Genomic DNA, 23,981 nt, shown 5'->3' with positions numbered 1-23,981 from the left:
TCTGCCGATGCAGGGGACACGGGTTCATGCCCCGGTCCGGGAAGATCCCACATGCCGTGGAGCGGCTGGGCCCGTGAGCCATGGCCGCCGAGCCTGCGTTCCACAACGGGAGAGGCCACAGCAGTGAGAGGCCCGCGTACCGCAAAAAACAAAAACAAAAACACTAGTGAATGTAACAAAAAAGAAGCAGACTCACAGATATAGAGAACAAACTAGTGGTTACCCGTGGGGAGAGGGAAGGGGGGGAGGAGCAATATAAAGGTAGGGGATTAAGAAGTACCAACTATTAGGTATAAAATAAGCTACAAGGATATACTGTACAACATGGGGACTATAGCCAATATTTTATAATTTTATAAATGGAGTATAACCTTTAAAATTGTGAATCACTATATTATACACCTGTAACATATAGTATCAATTATACTTCAATAAAAAAAAAATCATACCGTGTTAAACCAGAATTTTACAATTGGTGCATGATAAAAGGCATAAAACTTTCGTGTGATTGGAAGCTTTTTTGATTTTATCTGTATCTCCATTTCATTCTTCCCTTCATTCCTGTCCAATATTCTTACTTCTTTAAATACTTCCTAAAATAAAAAGAACATTTATTGTACATTTATTCACAACAAATTTATATTTACTTTAAATTTTTTTTCCTCCTTACCATGGGAATCTCTTCTGTTACGTTTTGAAAGTTGTTCTCACTATCTTCCATTGTCATTTGATGAGCATCTTGAGATTGTGGAATATGAGACATTTCAGCCTTAGTTTTGTATTCTAACATTAATATGGCAGGTGGAACTAAAATGCTTAGTATGACCTAAAAATTTTAGAAACACAGAAGTTTACATTTTAAAATTAATGGCCTTCAAGAATATAATAAAAGCAATAAAAAGGTATAAAATCTCCTGATTATTAGTTAGCCATTTTGCCCCTGGTGGTGGAGGGGAAAAACAAAAACTTCACATTTTACTTATATATAAAGAGGCCAGGTTGAATTGTTTTAAAGAGTAACAAAACATTTGAGTATTATGATATAAGGGTACAGAAAAGATTTAATAATTATTATAGACTTGTCCTGTTAAAAAATCAGGTTACAATTTGTTCAGAAAATACATTTTTGTCTAAATAAAATGTAAGCCTTATGAAGTTAATATGTGCTTAATTTTATCCTAAATCTCTCTGCAAGTGTTCCATGTCACAACGTGATTACTCAGCTTGTGCCTCTATAAACAAAAAGGTTTATTTCTAAAATTTTATGTATTACCTGCAAAATCCTCAAGCACAAAGAAATTATAATTGTGTGTCAGGGTTTCTATTATAATTGTATATCAGGGTTAATCCTTCACCATTATTTTTAGTATATGATCAGTATTTATTATCCACTTACAATGATCAGTGATTAAACTACTTGCCTGATTTCTGCCTTCTATATTTCTATACCTTTTTTCAGACATAAAATAACAAAAAGGAAAGTTTAAAGTAAAATCTCTCACTGTAATGAAACTGAAAGTACCAGACAACATTTCACCCCAATTTTTAACCATAAAAACCGAGCAGATCCAATATACTTCAAGCAAATTAAAAGTAACAGATTATTAAGTTAGTAGATAGGTCCTGAATTTTAGAATTTGGGAATCATCTTTTCATAAAGCAACAACTTTTTTTTCATGGCTGCTATAAATGCCAATATTCCCATTTGTTGCTCTCATGCTTCTGGCTCAGACTGGGGAAACAATCACTATACACCACACCTGAGAAGGATTCAGAGCGAAGACTAAGAGGGATAAAATGCCAACACCACAACCCCTACCACCCTCACAAATCAAGGCATTTTACTACACAGCTGAGCTAATTCTAATTCCTCTGTTCTTTTTTTATCTAATCACACACTTTATATTAAATTATTTCTAAGGTATACCTTGTACCAGGAATTTTTCCTCATATTCAGCCTTCCCATCCACATATCAGATAACAACATTTGTGTACAGGTGTGGGCTACAAAAGGTCTAAGTCTTGAAGAAACTGCTAACTTAAGACAGGTGGAATTACTCCAATTTTTCAGTTCGTAAGTGAGCAATTTCATAGCCATGGTTTCATCTTGTCTGAAGGATTGTTCTAATAATTCAACTGCCAGTTGACCAAAATCACTATCAAAAGATAAAAGTGAAAACATATTCAGAATACCAAATTGCAGTTTTAAACCATTATCCTTAAAGTCATTCATAACATGTTGCAGTTTTTAATATTTTCACACACACACTTAGGGAATTGTGAGGCATCAGAATCATAGTAGCCCTACATTTTCAGATATCCACTACTATGTGAAAATCACAAAATATTAAAATATGCCACATTAGGAACAAGACTGAAAATATGACTCCAGAGCACTTTCCCCTGGTTCTAGAAATAAACCTATAGACTCACAGGAAACCAAAACTGACAATATTCAGATGCTCTGTTCAGAAAGTCTCTATACAATATTTCAAACATAGAAGAGGGTCGGTACCCAGTAGAGAGGAAGAATAATGTGAACAGGGACTAACCTAATATGAAAAACATCTTAATCTTAAATCCCTGGTAACATGATCACAGGATCTCTATTTGAGCTATTTCCAGTAACAACTCTTACTCTCTTCCAAAGACAGCCCATTTTGGGGGAGGGTGGTCCTATTCTCTATTATAAAGCTTCCTACAAACTACCTTTCTGCTTAATATTCTATTACTCCCCTAAGTAGACTGTAAAACTTGTGAACTATTTTATTCTTCTACATATGTAGTCCCACCATCTGAAATGCCCTTCCAGCTGAACTAAATTTATTTCCTTAGAATACAGCTCAAACCTCACTTTCTTCCTTTCCCTACCACTTCAAATGGAACTTTTCCTAATCTAACTGCTATTATGTACAACTAATTATTAAACTGATTTCTGGCATTTCTTCTTCCTTGTTGAGATATTTAACTCTTGAACTGCAAACAATATACATGCCTAGGCAGCAAAGTTTCTTTCTGAGTTTTCTAAAAAAAACTTAAACATTTAGAAAGTGGTTTCCCTTAATTTTTCCAATAAAATTATAATACGTAACCTAATTAGTGCATGGCACTATAATCTCCACTTAAACCCCATCTATTTTGTATTTTTAAATGTTTCAAATGATAAAATGTAACTTACTTGGAATATTGTTTCAATTCCTCTGAAGTATCATCTACGAGGTCACTCTGCTTTGCTTCATATGCCATTGAACGATAGATCTTACAGGCAACTAATGCTTTAGCCATTGATTCTTCACCATGCTGCCACAAAAAACGGGCCATGACCTGCCTCTTCATAAGGCAAGCCCAAATTAGCAGTTCATTAAGTGGATAAGGAAAGCGCTTGGTTTCTGGATCATCAATATCTACAATTTCATCTTTGGTTCTTTTCTTCTTTCCTTCTTCTACAGCTGTATCAATCTTTAAGAGAAAACAAATGTTGCAAGGCTCATCAAAATAAGGCCATATGACATTCATGTGAGAATTTTAATAAAATACCCTTTATTCTTCAACTTCATACAGCTGCACAAATCAAAATAGTATAAATTTTACATACCTGATTTTTATTATAGCTCAAATTCATTTTATAGAATGTCATTTCCAAAAATATGTCTTTGCAACAAAGTTTTCCAAGATTAAAGAGAGGGCCTAAATATTTCAACTAATGTCCGATAAAACAGTTTTAATGAAAGGCAAGTTTGGATAACAAACTTGCCTTTGTCTTGCATGTTGTTAATCAAGTAAATATGGAATAAAAGGAAGCAGTTAAGCAATAATCAAAACATCTAAAAATTTTGGTCATTATCATAGTTAAATACTAAAAAATAACAGAATCATTAACTAACAATGAATATATTTTGGCATATAGGAAAATGAAGAATCAAGGATATAATACCATATCTAAAAACAAAAGATAATTCTTACTAAAACAAGTAGTTTTTTGCTTCATAACACAAGTAATTTAGAAAGAACAAAATGCGAAAGCCTGAAAAGGGTAATATTTAAACAAATATACCTTTGGTCGGTAGGGCTGTGCTGTTTTAATGAAATGATTATGCCTCATTTTTTCCTTTTTATCTGCTCTATTGCCAAAAGATTCCTGACTCTTTCGCAACTGAGGAGTGCTGCTGGAGGTATTTCTGCCAGACCTCTGAAAATAAAAGCTTATTAGATTTTATAGATTTAAATATGCTAATATGCTATAAAAAATCAGTTTTTACATATGTATGTATATATAAATATATGTGTGTACACACACCAAAAAAAATATAGTTTCTTCAGGATTTCAATTACAAAATATTTCTAAGTACTCTTAGTTTAAAATCTCATGTTTTTAAGGCAATCCCACTTTTACCATTATAAGTAATTTTTAACTTTTAAAGTGTGTAAGTTCATTTTAAAGCACATCTATAGACTTTCCCCCAAATATTACATACCCGATTATTTCCACCAAGACTATTATATATTAATCGAAAACGTTTCCGAGTGTAGGTGCATCTATAGGTTCCTCCCATAAGATATTCAATAACAAGTCCTATATCAATTAGAGTGATCTTATATCCTGGAGGAAGATTTCCCTGAAAACAAAGCATTAGATTTAAAAAGACAGAATAGTATTTCTCAATATTTCCATGCCATGCCTAGAAATGTGCCTACTATTCTCCAAAATAACAAATGTTTACTTGTTACAGGCAGCTGGAGTTGCCAGCAGCTACCTTTACAGAAGAAGGGAGTGACTTGTTTCTGTTTCCTTTTGTTAAGAAGAGATTCTGAAGTTTTGAAGTCCCAACGGTGTAGCTCAGGACAGGAGTATGGCTTACAACAGGAAGATAATTTGATCTCTCCACTGTACTAATACTTCACACACACAGGCAAAGAAACCTCTAAGTGCCAAGTATTCTGTTTCACCGTGGCATATAAGTTGCATTTTCCTGCATAAATAATGCTATAAATGTTTCCTGAGGGGCCCATTAATACTTATAAATATTTTTAACTAAAATTATATTGGTCATATTGTAGATTACACGTTTTTATAGCCTTGACTAGAATTCAACTACCACCTATAACATTGTTCAGATATAAAACTTCATTTTCCCAGGGCATCAATTTACAAATGAACTTTTGGAACATAAGCCATTTGTGAGTTTGGAAAGACTGTTTAAGAATGAATTATTGGTTAAAGGGTTTAATCATCAGATGAGTTATATATATTAACCAATTCTGCCCTCTTACACCATCGCCATTCCTTTCATTTCCCTAATTATAACTTCATGAACTTAGTACTTTTTAAAATGCTTATACTTTTTATATTTTGGCTGCATCTGTGAAGTTTCTAATTTCTAGATATCTATATTCTTTAGATCGCTAATTTAAAAACTAATCAAAAAACATTTTCATTTTAAATACAAGATTTTTGTTTTTATTTCATCTTAAGCAACCTCAAAATATGCTCTATGATTAAGGATGTCAGGTATGATAGATATTTGTTTTTTTTTTTTTAATCTGACAAATACCCTTATGTTATGAATTCACTTGAATGGGAAATACTTAATTTAAGGAAAATAATGTGAGTTATCTAAAAAAAACGATAAGCAATTTCTCAAGCTATACAAATAACTCTTAGAAAACTCATTAATTTGAATTAGAAAATATTCAATTATTGCTTTTACTTCAGGATTTTTCACTTATGCAAGTAGAAAAACTGGGCTTATTATTACAGCCATCAATGTAAAAGAAGTTAACATATAACAAATCTTCTATGTGAGGTTTCCAGAATTAACAACTATAGTTCTGCTAAACCACATAAGTAAATCATAATGCAAATGTATTTAAGAAATCCCCGGACTGAAGGTCTCCCTCATTATTCAAGCTTTCTGGGAAGAAAAAAAAAAAAAAAAGAACGCTTTAGTTATTTAAACAAAACAAACAAAAATTAATGTGAACTGTCCAGAATAGGAAAATCCACAGAGATAGAAAAGAATTAACAGTTGCTTAGGGCGGGCTCAGAGGCAAGGAGTAGAGAAGGAGCAGGAATGGGGAGAGACTGCTAATGGGTACGAAGTTACTTTGGGGGGTATTGTAAATACTTTAAAATTGTGGTGACGGTGGCACTACCCTGAATATAGAAAGTCACTGAACTATACACGTTACATGGATGAATGTTATGGTATGTGAAATACATTTCAATAAAGCTACAAAGAAAAACACATGGAAAAAAATAAAAAAAATTTTAAGTATGACAAAGTCTTAAGTTCTTTCTATGAAATGTTAGTTTAGTATTAAACATATTACAAAACACAGAAAATGACATTTATATCAAGTTTTCCATTTTTTAATAGTACACTCACACTTAATGGCAAGTAAAACATTTGAATGAAGAATTCTAGAAAGAAAGCATTTTAGTTCAGAAACTTTAAAAATAATTCAATTAACTAAATATGAGTACTTTTTCATCAAGGGAAATAAACTATTGGATATCAATAGTTTAAATTGTTATAATTTTTAAATAAGTGTTTAAAACTATTAATTCACAGAGAATCCAGTAGAAAAGAAGAGGAATATCAGTGTATCAAATTTAGTCACCACAGAATGGCTTCAGACCATATGAGAGCATTATATATGAAATCACTACCAATAGTGAATATAAAAGAAGGGGGGAAGAGGGAGAGAGAAGGAGAGAGACAGAGACAGAGATGGTGGGGGGGGCGGCGAGAAAGACATACACAGAGAGAAAGACAGAACATTTTCAGCTTTTTTATTGGCAAAATCTGCCATTGAAGATCACCAATCTGTGTTTCTCTCAATGTCCTTTACATGCCCAGGGAACAAATTTCTTCTTAACACAGAGAAAGATCTTCCTTTATGAACAAATTAGCATTATGAAATTCATCATACTGTATCCTGGATGACTAGAAGCTCAGGTCTTAAGTTCATGAACTTTCCTTTCTCTTGATTTCTGATACATTATGCTCTTTACTCCTGTATTACTACAAATTTATCCCTTATTTTAATCTCGATCTAAAAAAAGTCACTTTATTGCTAATTTTAAGAGGCACTGAAATGCTTTATAGAAAGATGAAGTATAAATGACTTTTTTAAAATAACATTTTTCGAAAACAAAAATAATCTCTTACCTGTTTGACATCTCGAACAAGATGAAATAGCATTGGATTAGTTGGGCCTTGTTTCTTTAAGGAGAAAATAATTAGAGCAAACTATTATTTTTCTTCTAAAATAACTTAAACAACTTCCTTTTTGTTACAGCACTTTTGTTCTTACACAAATTATATTGTTTTTGAGTTATACAAGTTCTGTTCATAAAATGGAACAAAGAAAAAGATGTATCTATTTCATGTTGTCATATTTACCTTTAACAAGATAATTTCTTATGCTCTTACATTTTTACTTATGCAAAACACAAAAGCTTTTCTTTTCTATAAGTCATGCAAACATTGCAAGCTTCACAATTATATGTTAAATTTATATTTCATTGATAATGGAGGCATACATTCTCTTTCTTTTTGTTAAAATGTCTGTACCTCTGTTTCTGCCACTAATCATCAAGCTGTAGCAATACATTAAATATTCCGGGTAACAAACTTTTAACATTTATATATGCCATCTTTTCCCTATTATCTTAATTCTATTTAAATATAATATTACAGTAGACTAATGACAAGTTTCATTTTTACATTAATCTTATTTTGATGGTATCCTGTATTTTGAAAAAATAGCCAGGAGTATATCTCCCCCCATCAAAACTGAGATAAATGGGCCAAAAAGATGTTCTTCTAAACTTTTTAGACAGTGCTCTGACCTATATGAAATTTACTGCAATTGATTCTATGCAGCACAAATCAAGAGAATTATTGTCTACTTTAAATCTATTGTTTAAAAGAAATATCAAATGAGATTTTTCTCCCACCATTGTGTTACTGTTAATTTTTATGAGGTTATTGTAGTAATCAATTCAATGTACTTCTCCATTTTGATTACATATACTTGGTAATACATTTTCAAATCTAAGTGGGTAAACTTACTATTCCTTTGAAAACAATATTATTTTCTTTGACATTATTGGCTTTCAAATTCTATGTAATATCTAAAGATGGCTATAACTGATACTGCATTCTTTTACAGTATTTAGTTTATAGACTTAAGAGCTGAGTTCCCTCACCTCATTCTCCCCTGTAAGTTAATTTTTTTTTATTTAAAAGGTCATTTATTTTTAACATAAAGAAACAAACTTAGTAGAAATATTTACAAAAAATCGGTAATACTTTAGTGCACTTAGATAGACTTACAAAATATTTACAGCTCAAACATTTCTGAAATGCAAAGTATTATAAAAAATAAAGACAGAAGGCCTGTAAGTTAATTTTTAAAAAATAAATGTGTCTTCCAAGTGAATGTGAATTATTTCATAATTTTTAAGTATTAGGAAGCTTCACTGTATTTTCTCTAATAGTATATAATCAGAGAGAAACGCAATTTTTGTAATTCTATTTTATCTTAATCCATTAATGTTTATTCATTAAATATAACTTCTTAGTAAAAAATAAGTACACTTTAACACAGCAGTTCTCAAAAGTGCAATCTGGGGACTCCTGAAGTTCCCCAAGACCCTTTTAGGAGGCCCAAGAGATCAAGTGTTTTCAGAATCATGTTAAAATGTTATTTGCATTTATTCATTCTCATTCTCTCAGTGTTCAGTGGAGTTTTCCAGAGGCTTCATGATGTGTGATATTGTGAGATTAAATTCAAAAGCAAACATGAGAATCCAGCTGCCTTCTATGAAACCAGACATTAAAGAGATCTGTAAGCCATCGAAGTATTCTACTCTCCTCAGTAATTCTTTTTTGTTTTCTTGAAAAATATGTTATATATGTTAACATGTAATGGATTTATTATTTGTACTGAAGTACAAATTAATAAATATTTTTAAAATTTCTTGGTGTTACATTCCAATGTTACATTCCAATATCAACACACACAAGCAAAACCACTCTAGAACAGCTCTTTGATGTCCTCAATAATTTTTATGTAATAGGATCTTGATAACAAAAAGTTTGAGAAGCACTGCTTTATCATGTTATATATAATCCCTTAAACTTTAAGAAATTTCATCAATAATTGATGCTGAACGTTAACTATTACCTTAATAACTTTGAGTTATACAGTTAAAAAAATTACTTGTCTTGCTAATGGGATCAATTTTTATTTTTTGTGTTTTATATTTGCTTTACATTTCAGGGATAAACCTTACTTCGGCACAATGAATAATCCTTTTAATTTTTACATCTATTTGCTAAAGACAGTAGAACACCAACAAATCCCTACTTAAAGGAAATTTACAATCCACAGTGGAAGACATAACTGTACTTAACAAACTGCACCACTGGGCTTCACTGTAGCACTGCCTTGGCATTTGAACTAGGTTCCAAACAAAGAATAAAATCCAGTAAGTGGGTAGTAGCAGCTGGAAGAAAAACACATACCAGCACTGTGTAATCAACTAATGCTTTTTTAAAAAGTTTATATTTTGGGGAAATAGTAGGTAGATGACGTAGTTGAAATATCCACTATGTGGAGATGGGAGATAGGAATTAAAACGCCAAGTGAGAGAAATAGCTGAGGCAAAATTTCAAAAGCTGGAGAGCTTTGAAAATCAAGTGAAGGGTTTGAGTATTATTCTATACACACTTGGGAGCCATCAAGTTTTGAAACTGGGGAAAGATATGATAAAATATGTCACTATAAGAATATTTAGGTTAAAGATTTGAAAATAGACAAGGAAATTAGATTACTGAAGTAGTACAGGCCAGAAATGATTGAGTAGTACAAAGACATTAGGAATGAAAAGAAAGAGATAAATAGGTAGAAACTGATAAATAAAAGGAAACAGCTTTGCAGAGAAGTCAGTTAGAAAGCTAGGATTTGGTCATAGTACTCCTCAAGGTATACTTCTATTAGTAATGAAAAACCATTAAGAAGAGTAGTATTTACCCTCTCCAATGTTAGTGACATGAAATTTGAAACAAAATGAGAAAGGCTTTGTAAAAGGAATAATTAGTTTTCAGGAGCTCTTTAAAAGAAAAACTGAAAAACAGTATGGAAGCTGAAAGTACGACACCACAAGGTCAAAATCATGAATGTAAACAACAAAAAGGAGAAAAGAAAAAGCAATGTGTAATTTCTCCATTGGTCAAAGGAATCAAAAGAAATTTGGTGTAACAAATGACCACCAAGAAAAAGAAGAAATATAATGACTCCATAATTAAGAACTTGATCTTATAGTTTTAAAAAGGGGTGAGGTGAAGGAAAGGGTTGTTAACACTGCATCTCTTTCCTATGTGGCTATGGTGACACAGAAGGTCTCCAGAAACAGGGAGAGGGTTTCAGACTGTCATATAAACAATCTATACTAAGACTGGCTGCAATTTTTCCATGTAATCCATCAAAACATTAAAGGTTTTACCAATAGGAATGAATATACTCAGGTAAAATGACACTTTCCAAAGATGATAAAACTTAGTCCACAAAGAATTTTAACATACACTTACAGTGTTGTAAAGTTCTTCCAGTCTAGGAATGGTAAGGAATTTATGCATGCTTACTCCATTTTCAATAAGAAGTTTTACAAATGCAACTCTATCCATTACAAGAGCATCAAGCATAGCTTGTTCCAAGGATCCAACCTAAAACAGTATCAAAATTAATAAAATTATACAAACAGTTCTACATGCAAGTCCTTAGGATTTATACATATTTGTTCCTAAACAGTTTTAGAACAAAATTAAAAAGATGCAAAGTAATAAAAGGCTAGGACTTAAGGTATATAGGGAATAGATAAAAAGACCTCACTAGAGTAGCATTCCCTAAAAAACATTCTGTAGGACAGCAAGGGTTACGTGGGGGGGAAAACAAGAAAGAATCCACCATTAAGTAAATTTTGGGAAAAATACCTTAGAGCAATGGTTCTCAGTGTTTAAGAAAGGTTTTTTAGAGGGATCATTTCAATAATTGGGAGCCACTACTACATTTAATGGACACGGTCAAAAGATAGCAGAAATGATGCAATATGCCAGACAATGTCACTCAAAAAGGAATTGCCTTGTATCTCATATAACTTTCTATTATCCTGTTAGATTCTCACAAATGAAAATCCAGTAATTCTGCTTTACATATAAACACAAAGTATTCTGTCACAAACTTTCCAAAAATACAACTACTATGTAAGTCAGAAAAGATTGTACTTAGTTTTCTTTAGAACTTTAACAGAAACCATTCACCGTCAGAGAAAAATCATATCTCTTAACAGCAATACAACATGCGGCACTGCAGTTTAATATAACATGCGTATCAGTCAGCATTTGTAGCGCTCCCTTGTAAGTTTTTAGAGACACTTTTACAGACTTCAACAGACACTGAATCAAATACTCTAAAATCAGTGAAGACACAAATACAGAAATTTCACTGAGAAGCATTATAAAAGTCATCTTATTAATGTAATAATATTAGTATATTTAGTATTACTGATATATTAATATTTTAATAATACCTCATTGCTTCTGTATAGTTTTAAATATTTTGGTATCATAGGATAAAAAACTTTGTGGTGAAAATCAATACCAAAATCACTGGGTTTGGGTTTCCCTGGTGGCGCAGTGGTTAAGAATCCGCCTGCCAATGCAGGGGACACGGGTTCGAGCCCTGGTCTGGGAAGATCCCACATGCCGTGGAGCAACTAAGCCTGTGCGCCACAACTACTGAGCCTGCACTCTAGAGCCCATGAGCCACAGCTACTGACCCCGCGTGCCTAGAGCCCGTGCTCTGCAAAAAGAGAAGCCACCGCAATGAGAAGCCTGCACACGGCAAACGAAGAGTAGCCCCCACTCCACGCAACTAGAGGAAGCCTGCGTGCAGCAACAAACACCCAACACAGCCAAAAATAAATAAATTAAATAAATAAATTTTAAAAAAATCATTGGGTTTTTTCACCTGTTGTTTTTTAATCTTTATTGTCTTCATAAGTTTACCATACAACTATACAACTTCTTTCTCTACAACAGTTTCTATTACCATTTCTTTACTCAATCTACCCTTGATTTCCATTACTTTGCAAAGGATAAGGTCTCCAAAATCTTTTTAGTATACAGACTAAATGCATGCCTTATGCATGATGGATGATGATCAGATGGCAGATATGTTTTCTGTCATTTTTTTTTTCACCCCTCAGTTCTATTTCATAACAAGGAAAATATTTTGGCATTGCACTTAAAAACAAGGCACAACTAACTTATAAGAATGTAATACTTATTCAGTTTCTCATATACTAACAGCCTGTAATTGATCATGGCATGTTATTCCTATTTTAGTTAAGATTATCTCCTACTTTCTTGTATCACATACAAATCTGATTTGTTATTAACTTATTCTAACATTAACATTTACTCTATTGCTCAGTTGGTCCTCTCTCCTTTCTTTTCTTATCCTGTACTTGTAATGGGTGTTCTTCTGTTACCCATGGATTTTAAGTTACCAACAATAACATTCCTGTATTAGTCTGGTTCATTAAAAAGATCATCACCAAAACCTATGTCAAGGATCTTACCACCTATGTTTTCTTTTAAAAGTTTTATGGTTTCAGGTCTTATTTTCAAGTCTTTAATCCATTTTGAATTAATTTTTGTGTGTGGTATAAGACAGTGGTCAAGTTTCAGTCTTCTGCATGTGGCTGTCCAGTTTTCCCAACATCAATAATTGAAAAACACTGTCCTTCTCCCATTGTATATTCCTGACTACTCTGTAGTAAATTAATTGACCATATGTGCATGAGTTTATTTCTGGGCTCTCTATTCTGTTCCACTGACTGATTTATCTATTTTTATGCCAATACCATACTGTTTAAATTACCATAGCTTTGTGACACAGTCTGAAATCAGGAAGCATAATGCTTCCAGCTTTGTTCTTCTATCTCAAGACTGTTTTGGCTATTCAGGATCTTTTGTTGTTCCATACAAATTTTAGAATTGCTTGTTCTATTTCTGTGAAAAATGCCATTGGAATTTCGATAGAGATTGCACAGAATCTGTAGATTGCTTTGGGTAGTATAGACATTTTAGCAATAATGATTCTCCCAATCAATCAGCACAAAATATCTTTCCATTTCTCTGTATCTTCTTCAATTCCTTTCATCAACATATTATAGTTTTTAGTTCACAGATCTTTCACCTCCTTCGTTGAATTTATTCCTAGGAAATTTATTCTGTTTGATGCAATTGCAAGTGGGATTGTTTTCTTAATTTCTCTTTCAGATATTTTGTTATTAGTGTATAGAAACACAACAAATTTATGCATATTTATTTTGTATCCTACAACTTTGCTGAACTCATTTATTAGTTCTAACAATTTTTTGGTGAAGTCTTTAGGGTTTTCTATACATAGTATCATGTCATCAGCAAAGAGTGACAGTTTTATTTCTTCCTTTCCAATTTAGATGCCTTTTATTACTTTTTCCTGCCTAATTGCTGTGGCTAGGGCTTCCAATACTACGCTGAATAGAAGTAGCAAGAGTGGGCATCCTTGTCTTGTTCCTGATCTTAGAGGAAAAGCTTTCAACTCTTCACCATTGAGTATGATGTTAGCTGTAGGTCTTTATTATGTCATATATGCCTTTATTATGTTGAGGTGCATTCCCTCTATACCTGCTTTGTTGAGAGCCTTTATCATAAATGGATATAGAATCATGTGAAATGCTTTTTCTGTATCCACTGAGTTGATTATACGATTTTTATCATTGTTTTTCTTAATGTGATATATCACGTTGACTGATTTGCAGATCCCCAGAATAAATCCCACTTGATTATGGTATATGGTCCTTTAAAAGTATTGTTGAATTCAGTTTCCTAAATATTCTGTTGAAGATTTTCAAAAGCTATTGTCTGAGGGTATGGATTGCAGTCAGTCTGAATCTGGATGCTGAAATACTCCCCTTAGGGACACTGATAGGTAACTGCACATTCTCAACTACTGGGAGCTAGTAAAAATATAATACATTGCTTGAACAAGCAGAAAGGTTTGAGAGAGAACAAAAAGCTGAGTCAAGGTTGATTGACAAGGCTCATCCCCTACACAAGGCTATTTCTTCAAGACTGGAAGAGGTGGTTATTTCATCTACTGTACAGAAACCAAAACACAGTCAAGTAAAATGGAAAAACTGAGAAATATGTTCCAAATGAAAGAACAAGATAAAACCTCAGGGAAAAACCTCAATGAAATGGAGGTAAGTAATTTACCTGATAAAGAGTTCAAAGTAATTATTATAATGATGCTCACTGAATTGTGGAAAAGAATGAACACAGTGAGAACTTCAACAAAGAGATGGAAAATCTAAGAAAGTACCAAACAGAGCTGAAGAATAAAAATCTGAACTGAAAAATACACTAACAGGGTTCAAGAGCAGACTAGATGAAGCAGAAGAAAGGATCTGTCAACTTGGAGACAAGGCAGTGTAATTCACCCAGAGTAGCAAAATGAACTTTTAAAAAAGTGAAGTTAGCTTAAGGGACTTATGGGACAACATCAAATGGATTGATACATTTTAGGGTTCCCAGAAGAAGAGAGACACAAAGGGGCAGAAATTGTATTTGAAGAAATAATGGCTGAAACTTCCCTAACCTGGGGAAGAAAACAGACATCCAGATACAGGAAGCTCAGAGAGTTTCAAATAAGGTGAACCTATAGAGACTCACACCAAGACACATAATTGAAATGCCAAAAGTTAAAGACAAGGAAAGAATATTAAAAGTAGCAAGAGAAGAACAACTCGTTACATACAAGGGAACCTCCATAAGACTATCAGCATATTTTTCAGCAGAAACTTTGCAGGCCAGAAGGGAGTGGCATGATATATTCGAAGTACAGAAGGAAAAAACTTCCAACCAAGAATACTCTACCTGGCAAAAATTCTTATTCTGAATTGAAAGAGAGAAAGACTTTTCCAAACTAGCAAAAGCTAAAGGGGTTGATTACCACTAAACCAGCCTTTCAAGAAATGTTAAAGGAGTTTCTTTTAAGCTGAAAAGAAAGGGTGGTAATTAGTAACAAGAAAACATATGAAAGAAATCTCACTGAAAAAGTAAATACATAGTAAAAATAGTAGATTAATCACTTATGAAGTTAGAATAAAGGTTGAAAGACAAAAGTAGTAAAACTAGTCATGATTACAATAATTAGTTAAGGGATACTCGAGGTAAAAAGATGTAAGCTGTGACATGAAAAACAGAAAAGAGGAAAGGGGAATATAAAAATGTTGAGATTTAGAATGGGATCAAACAAGTGGTTATCAACATAAAATAGACATTATAGATATAAGTTATTATATGTAACCCTCATGGTAAACACAAAGCAAAAACCTATACACAAAAGACAAATACACAAAAGACAAAGAGAAAAAAATATAAGCATATCACTAAAGTCATCAAATCACAAAAGAAGAGAGCAAGAGAGAGAGAAAAAAGGAACAGAATGGAACTACAAAAACAGCCAGAAAACAATTAACAAAATATCAGTAAGTACATACTTATAATAATTATTTTAAATGTAAATGGACTAAGTTCAACAATTCAAAGACACAGAGTAGCTGAATGGATAAAAACACAAGACCTATCTATACACTGCCTACAAGAGACTCACTTTAGATGTAAAGACACACATATAGACTGAAAGCGAAGAAATGGAGAAGGATATTCCATGCAAATGGAAACCAGAAGAAAGCTTACTTATATCAGACAAAATAGACTTTAAAAATAAAAGACTGTAATAAGAAACAAAGATGGATGGCACATAATGATAAAGGGGTCAATTCAACAAGAAGATACAATATATATAAATATTTATGTACCCATCATAGGAGCATATAAATACATAAAACAAATATTAACAGTCTTAAACGGAGAAACAGACAGCAATACAAAATAATAGGGGACTTGGGCTTCCCTGGTGGCGCAATGGTTGCGCGTCCGCCTGCCGATGCAGGGGAACCGGGTTCGCGCCCCGGTCTGGGAGGATCCCACATGCCGCAGAGCGGCTGGGCCCGTGAGCCATGGCCACTGAGCCTGCGCATCCGGAGCCTGTGCTCCGCAACGGGAGAGGCCGCAACAGAGGGAGGCCCGCATACCACAAAAAAAAAAATAATAATAATAATAGGGGACTTTAATACTCACTTACATCAGTGGATAGATCATCCAGACAGAAAATCAGTAAGAAAACATCAGCCTTAAATGACACATTAGACCAATGGACTTAACAGATATACAGAACGTTCCATCCAAAAGCAAGAGAATACACATTCTTAAGTGCACATGGAAAATTTTGCAGGATAGACCATGTTAGACCACAAAACAAGTCTTAATAAATTTAAGAAGACTGAAATCATATCAAGCATCTTTTCTGACCACAATGGTATGAAACTAGAAATTACACAAAGAAAACTGGAAAATCCATAAATACATGAAGATCAAACAACATACTTACTACTCAACAACCAATGGGTCAAAGAAGAAATCAAAAGAGAAATTAAGAAGTTCCTTGAGAGGGCTTCCCTGGTGGCGCAGCGGTTAAGAATCCGCCTGCCAATGCAGCGGACACGTGTTCAAGCCATGGCCCGGGAAGATCCCACATGCCACAGAGCAACTAAGCCCGTGCGCCACAACTACTGAGCCTGCACTCTAGAGCTTGCGTGCCACAACTACTGAGCCCCCGTGCCATGAGCCCATGTTCCGCAACAAGAGAAGCCACTGCAATGAGAAGCTCGCACACTGCAACAAAGAGTAGACCCCACTTGCCACAACCAGAGAAAGCCCGCGCACAGCAACAAAGACCCAACGCGGCCAAAATAAATAAATAAATAAAAAGTACATTGAGAAAAACAAAAATGGAAATATAACATACCAAAATTTGTGGGATGCAGCAAAAGCAGTTCCAACAGGGAAGTTCACAACGAAAAATGCCTACCTCAAAAAACAAGAAAAGTCTCAAATAACCTAACTTTACACCTCAAGAAACCACAAAAAGAAGAACAAACGATACTCAAAGTTAGTAGAAGGAAGAAAGTAATGAAAATTAGAACAGATATAAATGAAACAGAGATTGAAAAGACAACTAGAATGAAACTAGAGCTAGTTCTCTGAAAAGATAAAATTGACAAACCCTTAGCTAGACTCAGGAAGAAAAAAGAGAGAGGACTCAAATAAATAAAATCAAAAATGAAACAGATGTTACAACTGATACCACAGAAATACAAAGGATCATTAAGAGCTTAATATGAACAATTACATGCCAACAAACTGGACAGCCTAGAAGAAATAGATAAATTCCTAGAAACATACAACCTATCAAGACCAAATCATGAAATAGAAATTCTGAACAGTCTGATTACTAGTAAGGACCAGACAGCTTCACTGGTGAATTTAACCAAACATTCAAAGAACTAATACCAATCCTTCTCAAACTCTTCCAAACTCATTTTATGAGTCCAGCATTACTCTGATACCAAAACCAGACAAGGACCCCAGAAGAAAAGAAAATTACAGGCCAACATTCCTAACAAACACAGATGCAAAGAGAACTATTTCTAAAACTTTTTTCAGTTACAGGATTTTTAAAGATCTATACCCTATAAAAAACACAGTTTTTATCAAGAGGCAAATAGAACTTACTAAATCCTAAATGGATCTGAATGTTGCAGAAATGTTTGGCTACAATAAGTTTGCACTTTTGACTGACAGGTAAATGTAAAGTTATGTCACAGTTTCAGCAAATACTTTGTTATTAACTTAGCTTAATTTAATTACACTGTTTATATAGATTATTTACATACCAGCCACTGCTGTCCATAAACAAATACATGATTTTTGGCAATGTCAACTCTATCCCATGCCAATGTAAGGATAAGCTGGTCAAATGCAGATGCATTAGTGCCTAATTGAATAAAGAAAACAGTCGACAAGTTCAATTAATTTATCTCCATAAAATATCAACACTTATGAATTCCCCCCCCCTTGCCCTTTAATTAACTTACACAGCTGGTGTTAGTCACTATTCAGAGGTAGCCTGCCTCAGAAAGATAAGGTTACCCCAGGGTTGAGGACTTTTATTTTCCAACTATAGAAAAGACACAGTCTCATCCATTGCAAACAATTCAGAATGCACAAGAATGAATAGAAAAGAAAGATGATCTGTTTCTATCACAGCGATAGTACTAACTGTTACTATTATGAAAAATATCCTTACAGGTGTTTTCTGTGCATATATAAGTTCATACATATACTTCTAATTGTTTATGCAAAAGTAGGTCATACTATACAAAATACTCAGCCTGCTTTATTTATCATATTTAGTTTTCAATAACAGTACATATAGATGTACCTTATATAAATATAAATACCTTTTAAAGGTGAACTAAAATTTATTCAACAAATATTCTAACTAGTGGACATTTCACGTTATTTTGAATTTTCTGGTGAGTGTATCTTTGTGCACATATTTAACAGGATGAATCTGTAGAAGCCAAATTGCTGTGTAGAAGGGTATATAATTTAAGGCTTTTGATACACTGCCAAAATATATTCCAGAAAGGTTATACCATCCATCAGGAATATACAAATACCCAGTAGCAGGATAAAAAGCTTATTTTTTTGTTTTTAATTTATGGTTTTTTAAAAATTATAACATCTTTCCATCATTTCCACATTTCCCCCAAGCATTTGTATTCTGCTAAAATCTTTTACTTAAATTTTGACTCATTTTTCCATGAGGTATTCATCTTTTTATTACTAATTTACAACACCTTATCGTGATCCTTCCACAATCCTGTTCTTAGTTTTCTCATCTATGAAATGAGGAAAATAATAGGAAATCTTCCTCTTAGGGCTGTCACAAGGGTAAACAACATAAATCACTAAAGCACAGCAGCTAATACACAGAAAGTATACAGCAAATATTAGGTGCTCTCTTTTTATTTTTATGCAATCGCATTTATTGATCTTTCCCTTTATGGTTTCCGGGCTTCCTATTACTTATGATCTCTTATTCTCAGATGATGTAAATGTTATATTTTATTATAGTATTTTTCAAATGTTTGATCTATTAGCAATTCATTACAGTCTAATATTTGGGAAATTCTTGTGAATGATAAGATAGTGCCCTCTTGCTCTGCTTCTGCCACCTCACTGCATACTTGGACTTTCAGGTACTCGGACGGAACAACATTTTAGTTCCTAATTTTTGAAAAGATTTTTCACTACAGTATTGTTTGTCTTATCAGTTAGATGTCTTTGGAAAGATAATGAGAGGAAAACAATTCAACTGCATGTGCATTAACTCCTTAGTCCTAGAAGATACCATTAGTTTTCTTTCCAAATTTTCCTTCCTAATGAAAATAGCACATTTAAGAATGCTATCCTTAATTTCTATTAACTAATACTCTATTACTTTTAAACACTTATTTTTCAGCCAGTTAAAAATGTGACATGTTTGACACATTCTTAACAGGATAATTAAATAGGTCTAATGGCATAAATCCTGGTATGAACTTTTTAAAGAGTTATAAGATTAAAAACAAAAGCAAATTTGTCAAAGAATGAACACTGTGTCTTTTTCAAAGAAAAACTATTGAAAAATTCAGTTCTCAAACATATAGTCAAATTAAAAAATCCTAACATATAAAAACACTATAAATGAAAAATCTAACAAATAAATTTTAAGTCTTACCTTTAAGCAGTGCAGTAAGTATTGCTACATCTATATCTTGATGTTCATCTGATCCAATGTGGAAAACAGTAATCTATTTAAAGATCAATTCATAATATTATGCCTTTATATTTTATAAGCTAAGACATAAGGCATATAAATCACAAAGTAACTGCAAACTACTTGGCAGATATAGTTTCTTGGGTCAGAAATAATTTCATTACAATCAAAACACAGAAAATCGAAGAAATTGTATCATTTACCAAATAAAATTCAAGTAGGGACTTCCCAGGTGGCACAGTGGTTAAGAATCCACCTGTCAATGCAGGGGACACAGGTTTGATTCCTTGTCCAGGAAGATCCCACATGCCACGGAGCAACTAAGCCCAGGCGCCACAACTATTGAGCCTGCGCTCTAGAGCCCATGAGCCACAATTACTGACCCCACATGCCACAACTGCTGAAGCCCACGCGCCTAGAGCCTGTGTTCCTCAACAAGAGAAGCCACTGCAATGAGAAGCCCACACACTGCAACGAAGAGTAGCCCCCACTCGCCGCAACTAGAGAAAGCCCACGCGCAGCAACAAAGACCCAACGAAGCCAAAAATAAATTATAAATTTTAAAAAAATTATAAAATAAATAAAATTCAAGTATATTCAAAATGTTTGGTTTCATATTATATTATTTTTTATATATTTTATGTCCATTACTAGAATAAGCAATTTATGAGCTAAGGCTATAGATTACTAATCTGAGTAAATCCTGCTGTTTCTTCTGCAGAGTGGGCACTTACTCAGTTCAAGTAAATATATGTGTTCTTGAATTAGAAGTGTTTTGTTGAATCCTTTTACTGGAAATTTATTTAAAATTATTTGAAACATAATACCATTAGAGAGAGGTTTTCATTTAATAACCTATCCATAAAAGTCTATTGTTATAACCCCAATACAAATTTTTCAATTAACTTCAATTCATAATATACAAAAATGAAATTCATGAAAGAAAACAGCAGATCAAACCATGTTATCATCCACCTACTTAGAGAACTGTTAAAATTTTTTGTCTCTGTAAACTTAAGCCCATGTCTAGATGACTGAAATTAAGCAACACTGGTCTCTATTTTTTTTTATTGGAGTATAATTGCTTTACAATATTGTGTTAGTTTATACTGTACAGCAAAGTGAATCAGCTATACGTATACATATATCCCCTCTCTTTTGGGATTTCCTTCTCATTTAGGTCACCACAGAGCACTGAGTAGAGTTCCCTGTGCTATACTATACAGCAGTTTCTCATTAGTTATCTATTTTACACATAGCATCAATAGTCAAGCACCACTGATCTTTAATTTGAGCACTCACTCAGAGGAAAATAGGGTTTTTTCCTCCAAATATATTTTAGAGAAGCCAATAATAACTCTTCAGAGTTCTTCCTTGATCCTGGACATAATCTACTGAGGCTTAGTTATGAAACTTTTCCAAAAATAGAAGTGTAATACATGTCTCCACACCATATAAAAACTGTATTCTAGGGGCTTCCCTGGTGGCGCAGTGGTTGAGAATCCGCCTGCCAATGCATGGGACACGGGTTCAATCCCCGGTCCGGGAGGATCTCACATGCCGCGGAGCAATTAAGCCCATGCCCCACAACTACTGAGCCTGTGCGAGAGCCCGTGAGCCACAACTACTGAGCCCACATGCCGCAACTACTGAAGCCCGCGCGCCTAGAGCCCCTGCTCCACAAGAGAAGCCAACAAAATGAGAACCCCACACACCGCAACGAAGAGTAGCCCCCGCTCACAGCAACTAGAGAGAGCCTGCACGCAGCAACAAAGACCCAATACAGCCAAAATAAATATAAATAAAATAAATTTAAAAAAATAAACTATAATCCTTCTATGCTCTTAGCTTGAACAAAATTATAAATGACATCTTTACATGGTTAGAAAAGATTTTAAAATTTTAAATCCAAAGTTTTTAAAAAAGTATTTCTCCAATTGGGAATTCTCTGGAGGTCCAGTGGTTAGGACTCCATGCTTTCACTGCAGAGGGCCTGGGTTCAATCCCTGGTCAGGGAACTAAGATACCATAAGCCATGGGGAGCAGCCAAAAATTAATTAATTAATTAAAAAGCATTTATCCAATTTAGAATGTACTTTGAATGAAATAAAAAGGCTTATTCTGGGCCTCCCTGGTGGCACAGTGGTTAAGAATCCACCTGCCAATGCAGGGGGACACAGGTTCAAGCCCTGGTCCGGGAAGATCCCACATGCTGCAGAGCAACTAAGCCTGTGCGCCACAACTACTGAGCCTGTGCTCTAGGGCCCGTGTGCCACAACTACTGAGCCCACGTGCCACAGCTACTGAAGCCCATGTGCCTAGAGCCCAAGCTCCACAACAAGAGAAGCCAATGCAATGAGAAGCCCACTCACCACAACAAAGAGTAGCCCCCACTCGCTGCAGCTAGAGAAAGCCCATGCACAGCAACGGAGACCCAATGCAGCCAAAATAAATAAATAAATTTATATTAAAAAAAGGCTTATTCTGTGAAATCTACTTACAAGCTCCTTTCTTTTCATACATTCCATCAGTGTTTGAAATAAATGAACTGCTTCACTCTGGCCAAAGTTAAATGTTTTTTTAATGGTTGAAATAATATCAGGCTCTGCTGCATCATGAAGATTCCTGAAGTAAGAGGAAACATAACTCAATCCACTGATTTCAAATTCCATTATTTGCAGAATCTAATATCAAGTCCCAGTGGATCCAGGCAAGACATTTAAAGATACGGTATTAATATTAAATACTTGACCCTGAGTGAAATTTTCTCCTTCATTAGACTCCCACTATAAGTCATAAGGGTGGAAAATGGAATGGAGTGATTTCTCTCTTTGAATTATTTCTAATTTTTTTTTTTTACAAGGCATGTGTTAATGTTATCAGTTATACAATATCTTATCATGTAAGATATTGTATAAAGATAATTTTAAGATATTATGGTGTAAAAAGCAGTATTTTAACAAAATGTGTTAAATATCAGCACATTTGCATTTTTATTTCTTTTTCTCAATATGGAATATATTTACATGGCTCAAAAATATGATATAATATAAAATATAAAACTGTGAAAATTCATAGTGAAAGTGTCTTTCCCAGTCTTCCATCGGCCATTCCATCTCAATTGCTTTCAAGAAACACTATTACTTTGTATAACTTTTGAGGATCTCTTTCAATACATACAATTATCTCCTTTTCTTTTTTCCTACATAAAAGGTGCCATAATACACATGTTACTGTACATTTTCCTTTTTCTACATATATATTTTGGTAATCTTTCCAAATCTAGTATACAGATTAAAACCTTATGTAACTACAAACTACTCCGTTGTGCAGATGTACCATAAGTTATTTATCTAGTCCCCTTGATATAAATGTTCTATTTTGTTCCAATCTTTTACTGTTACAAACCACACTGTATTGAGTAACTTTATATATGTTATTTCACATGTGTGCAAGTACATTTGTAGGAACAATTATCAGAAATGGAACTGTTGGGTCAAAAGATACGTGCCTCTGTGTATTTAACAGATCTTTGAAAATTGTCCACTACAAAGACTTATATTTTAATTCATTCCAATAATGTATCAGACAGGTTATTTCCTCAAGACTTAAGAAGGTATTTTCATGTTGATAAAACACTGAAATGAATCTAATATTCTAAAAACCACAGCCTCTTTACATAAAATTATTAAAACTATGTTGTAATCATACACTTACCCTCCTTCTTCTGTTTGTTTATGAATATATGCTAGTAGATCTGCAGCCCTGCCTGTTCCTTCACATACGACGACTGGAACAGGAGGACTTTCCTGAAGGTATTCTAAAACTGTGAGGATAACGTTTGGCCCACCCTCAAATATAAGTGCCACCACAGGAACACCTTGACCAATTCCTTAAAAAAGGTAAAAGATTAATTATGATATTAGGCAAAATTCAGTAATTTAATCTTAGTTTTCACTCAATCAAAAATAAAATGCTGGGCTTCCCTGGTGGTGCAGCGGTTGCGCGTCCGCCTGCCGATGCAGGGGAACCGGGTTCGCGCCCCAGTCTGGGAGGATCCCACATGCCGCGGAGTGGCTGGGCCCGTGAGCCATGGCCGCTGAGCCTGCGCGTCCGGAGCCTGTGCTCCG

At 33.9% G+C, this 23,981-nt stretch overlaps 1 protein-coding gene across 5 annotated transcripts in view; it reads right to left on the bottom strand.

Moving 5' to 3' along the window:
• The window catches only part of TRPM7 (transient receptor potential cation channel subfamily M member 7), a 114,773-nt gene that overhangs the window by 49,865 nt on the left and 40,927 nt on the right, over positions 1-23,981 (bottom strand). For all 5 annotated transcript variants that reach the window (XR_003681778.2, XM_024133795.3, XM_024133799.3 and 2 more), the window contains exons 8-19: positions 23,569-23,743; positions 22,353-22,476; positions 19,813-19,885; positions 17,921-18,021; positions 10,602-10,736; positions 7,173-7,226; positions 4,476-4,616; positions 4,055-4,189; positions 3,179-3,459; positions 1,928-2,156; positions 671-826; positions 450-593 (exon numbers count right to left, since the gene is read on the bottom strand). Coding sequence is in view for 4 of the 5 variants with exons in the window: in XM_024133795.3 (XP_023989563.2) it covers positions 450-593; positions 671-826; positions 1,928-2,156; positions 3,179-3,459; positions 4,055-4,189; positions 4,476-4,616; positions 7,173-7,226; positions 10,602-10,736; positions 17,921-18,021; positions 19,813-19,885; positions 22,353-22,476; positions 23,569-23,743 (1,748 nt within the window). In the remaining variant the exon portion in view is untranslated. The remainder of the gene's footprint in view (positions 1-449; positions 594-670; positions 827-1,927; positions 2,157-3,178; positions 3,460-4,054; positions 4,190-4,475; positions 4,617-7,172; positions 7,227-10,601; positions 10,737-17,920; positions 18,022-19,812; positions 19,886-22,352; positions 22,477-23,568; positions 23,744-23,981) is intronic.

This window comes from Physeter macrocephalus, chromosome 11 (assembly GCF_002837175.3).
Source record: "Physeter macrocephalus isolate SW-GA chromosome 11, ASM283717v5, whole genome shotgun sequence".
Lineage (NCBI taxonomy): Eukaryota > Metazoa > Chordata > Mammalia > Artiodactyla > Physeteridae > Physeter > Physeter macrocephalus.
This window is presented reverse-complemented; position numbering and strand designations above follow the sequence as displayed.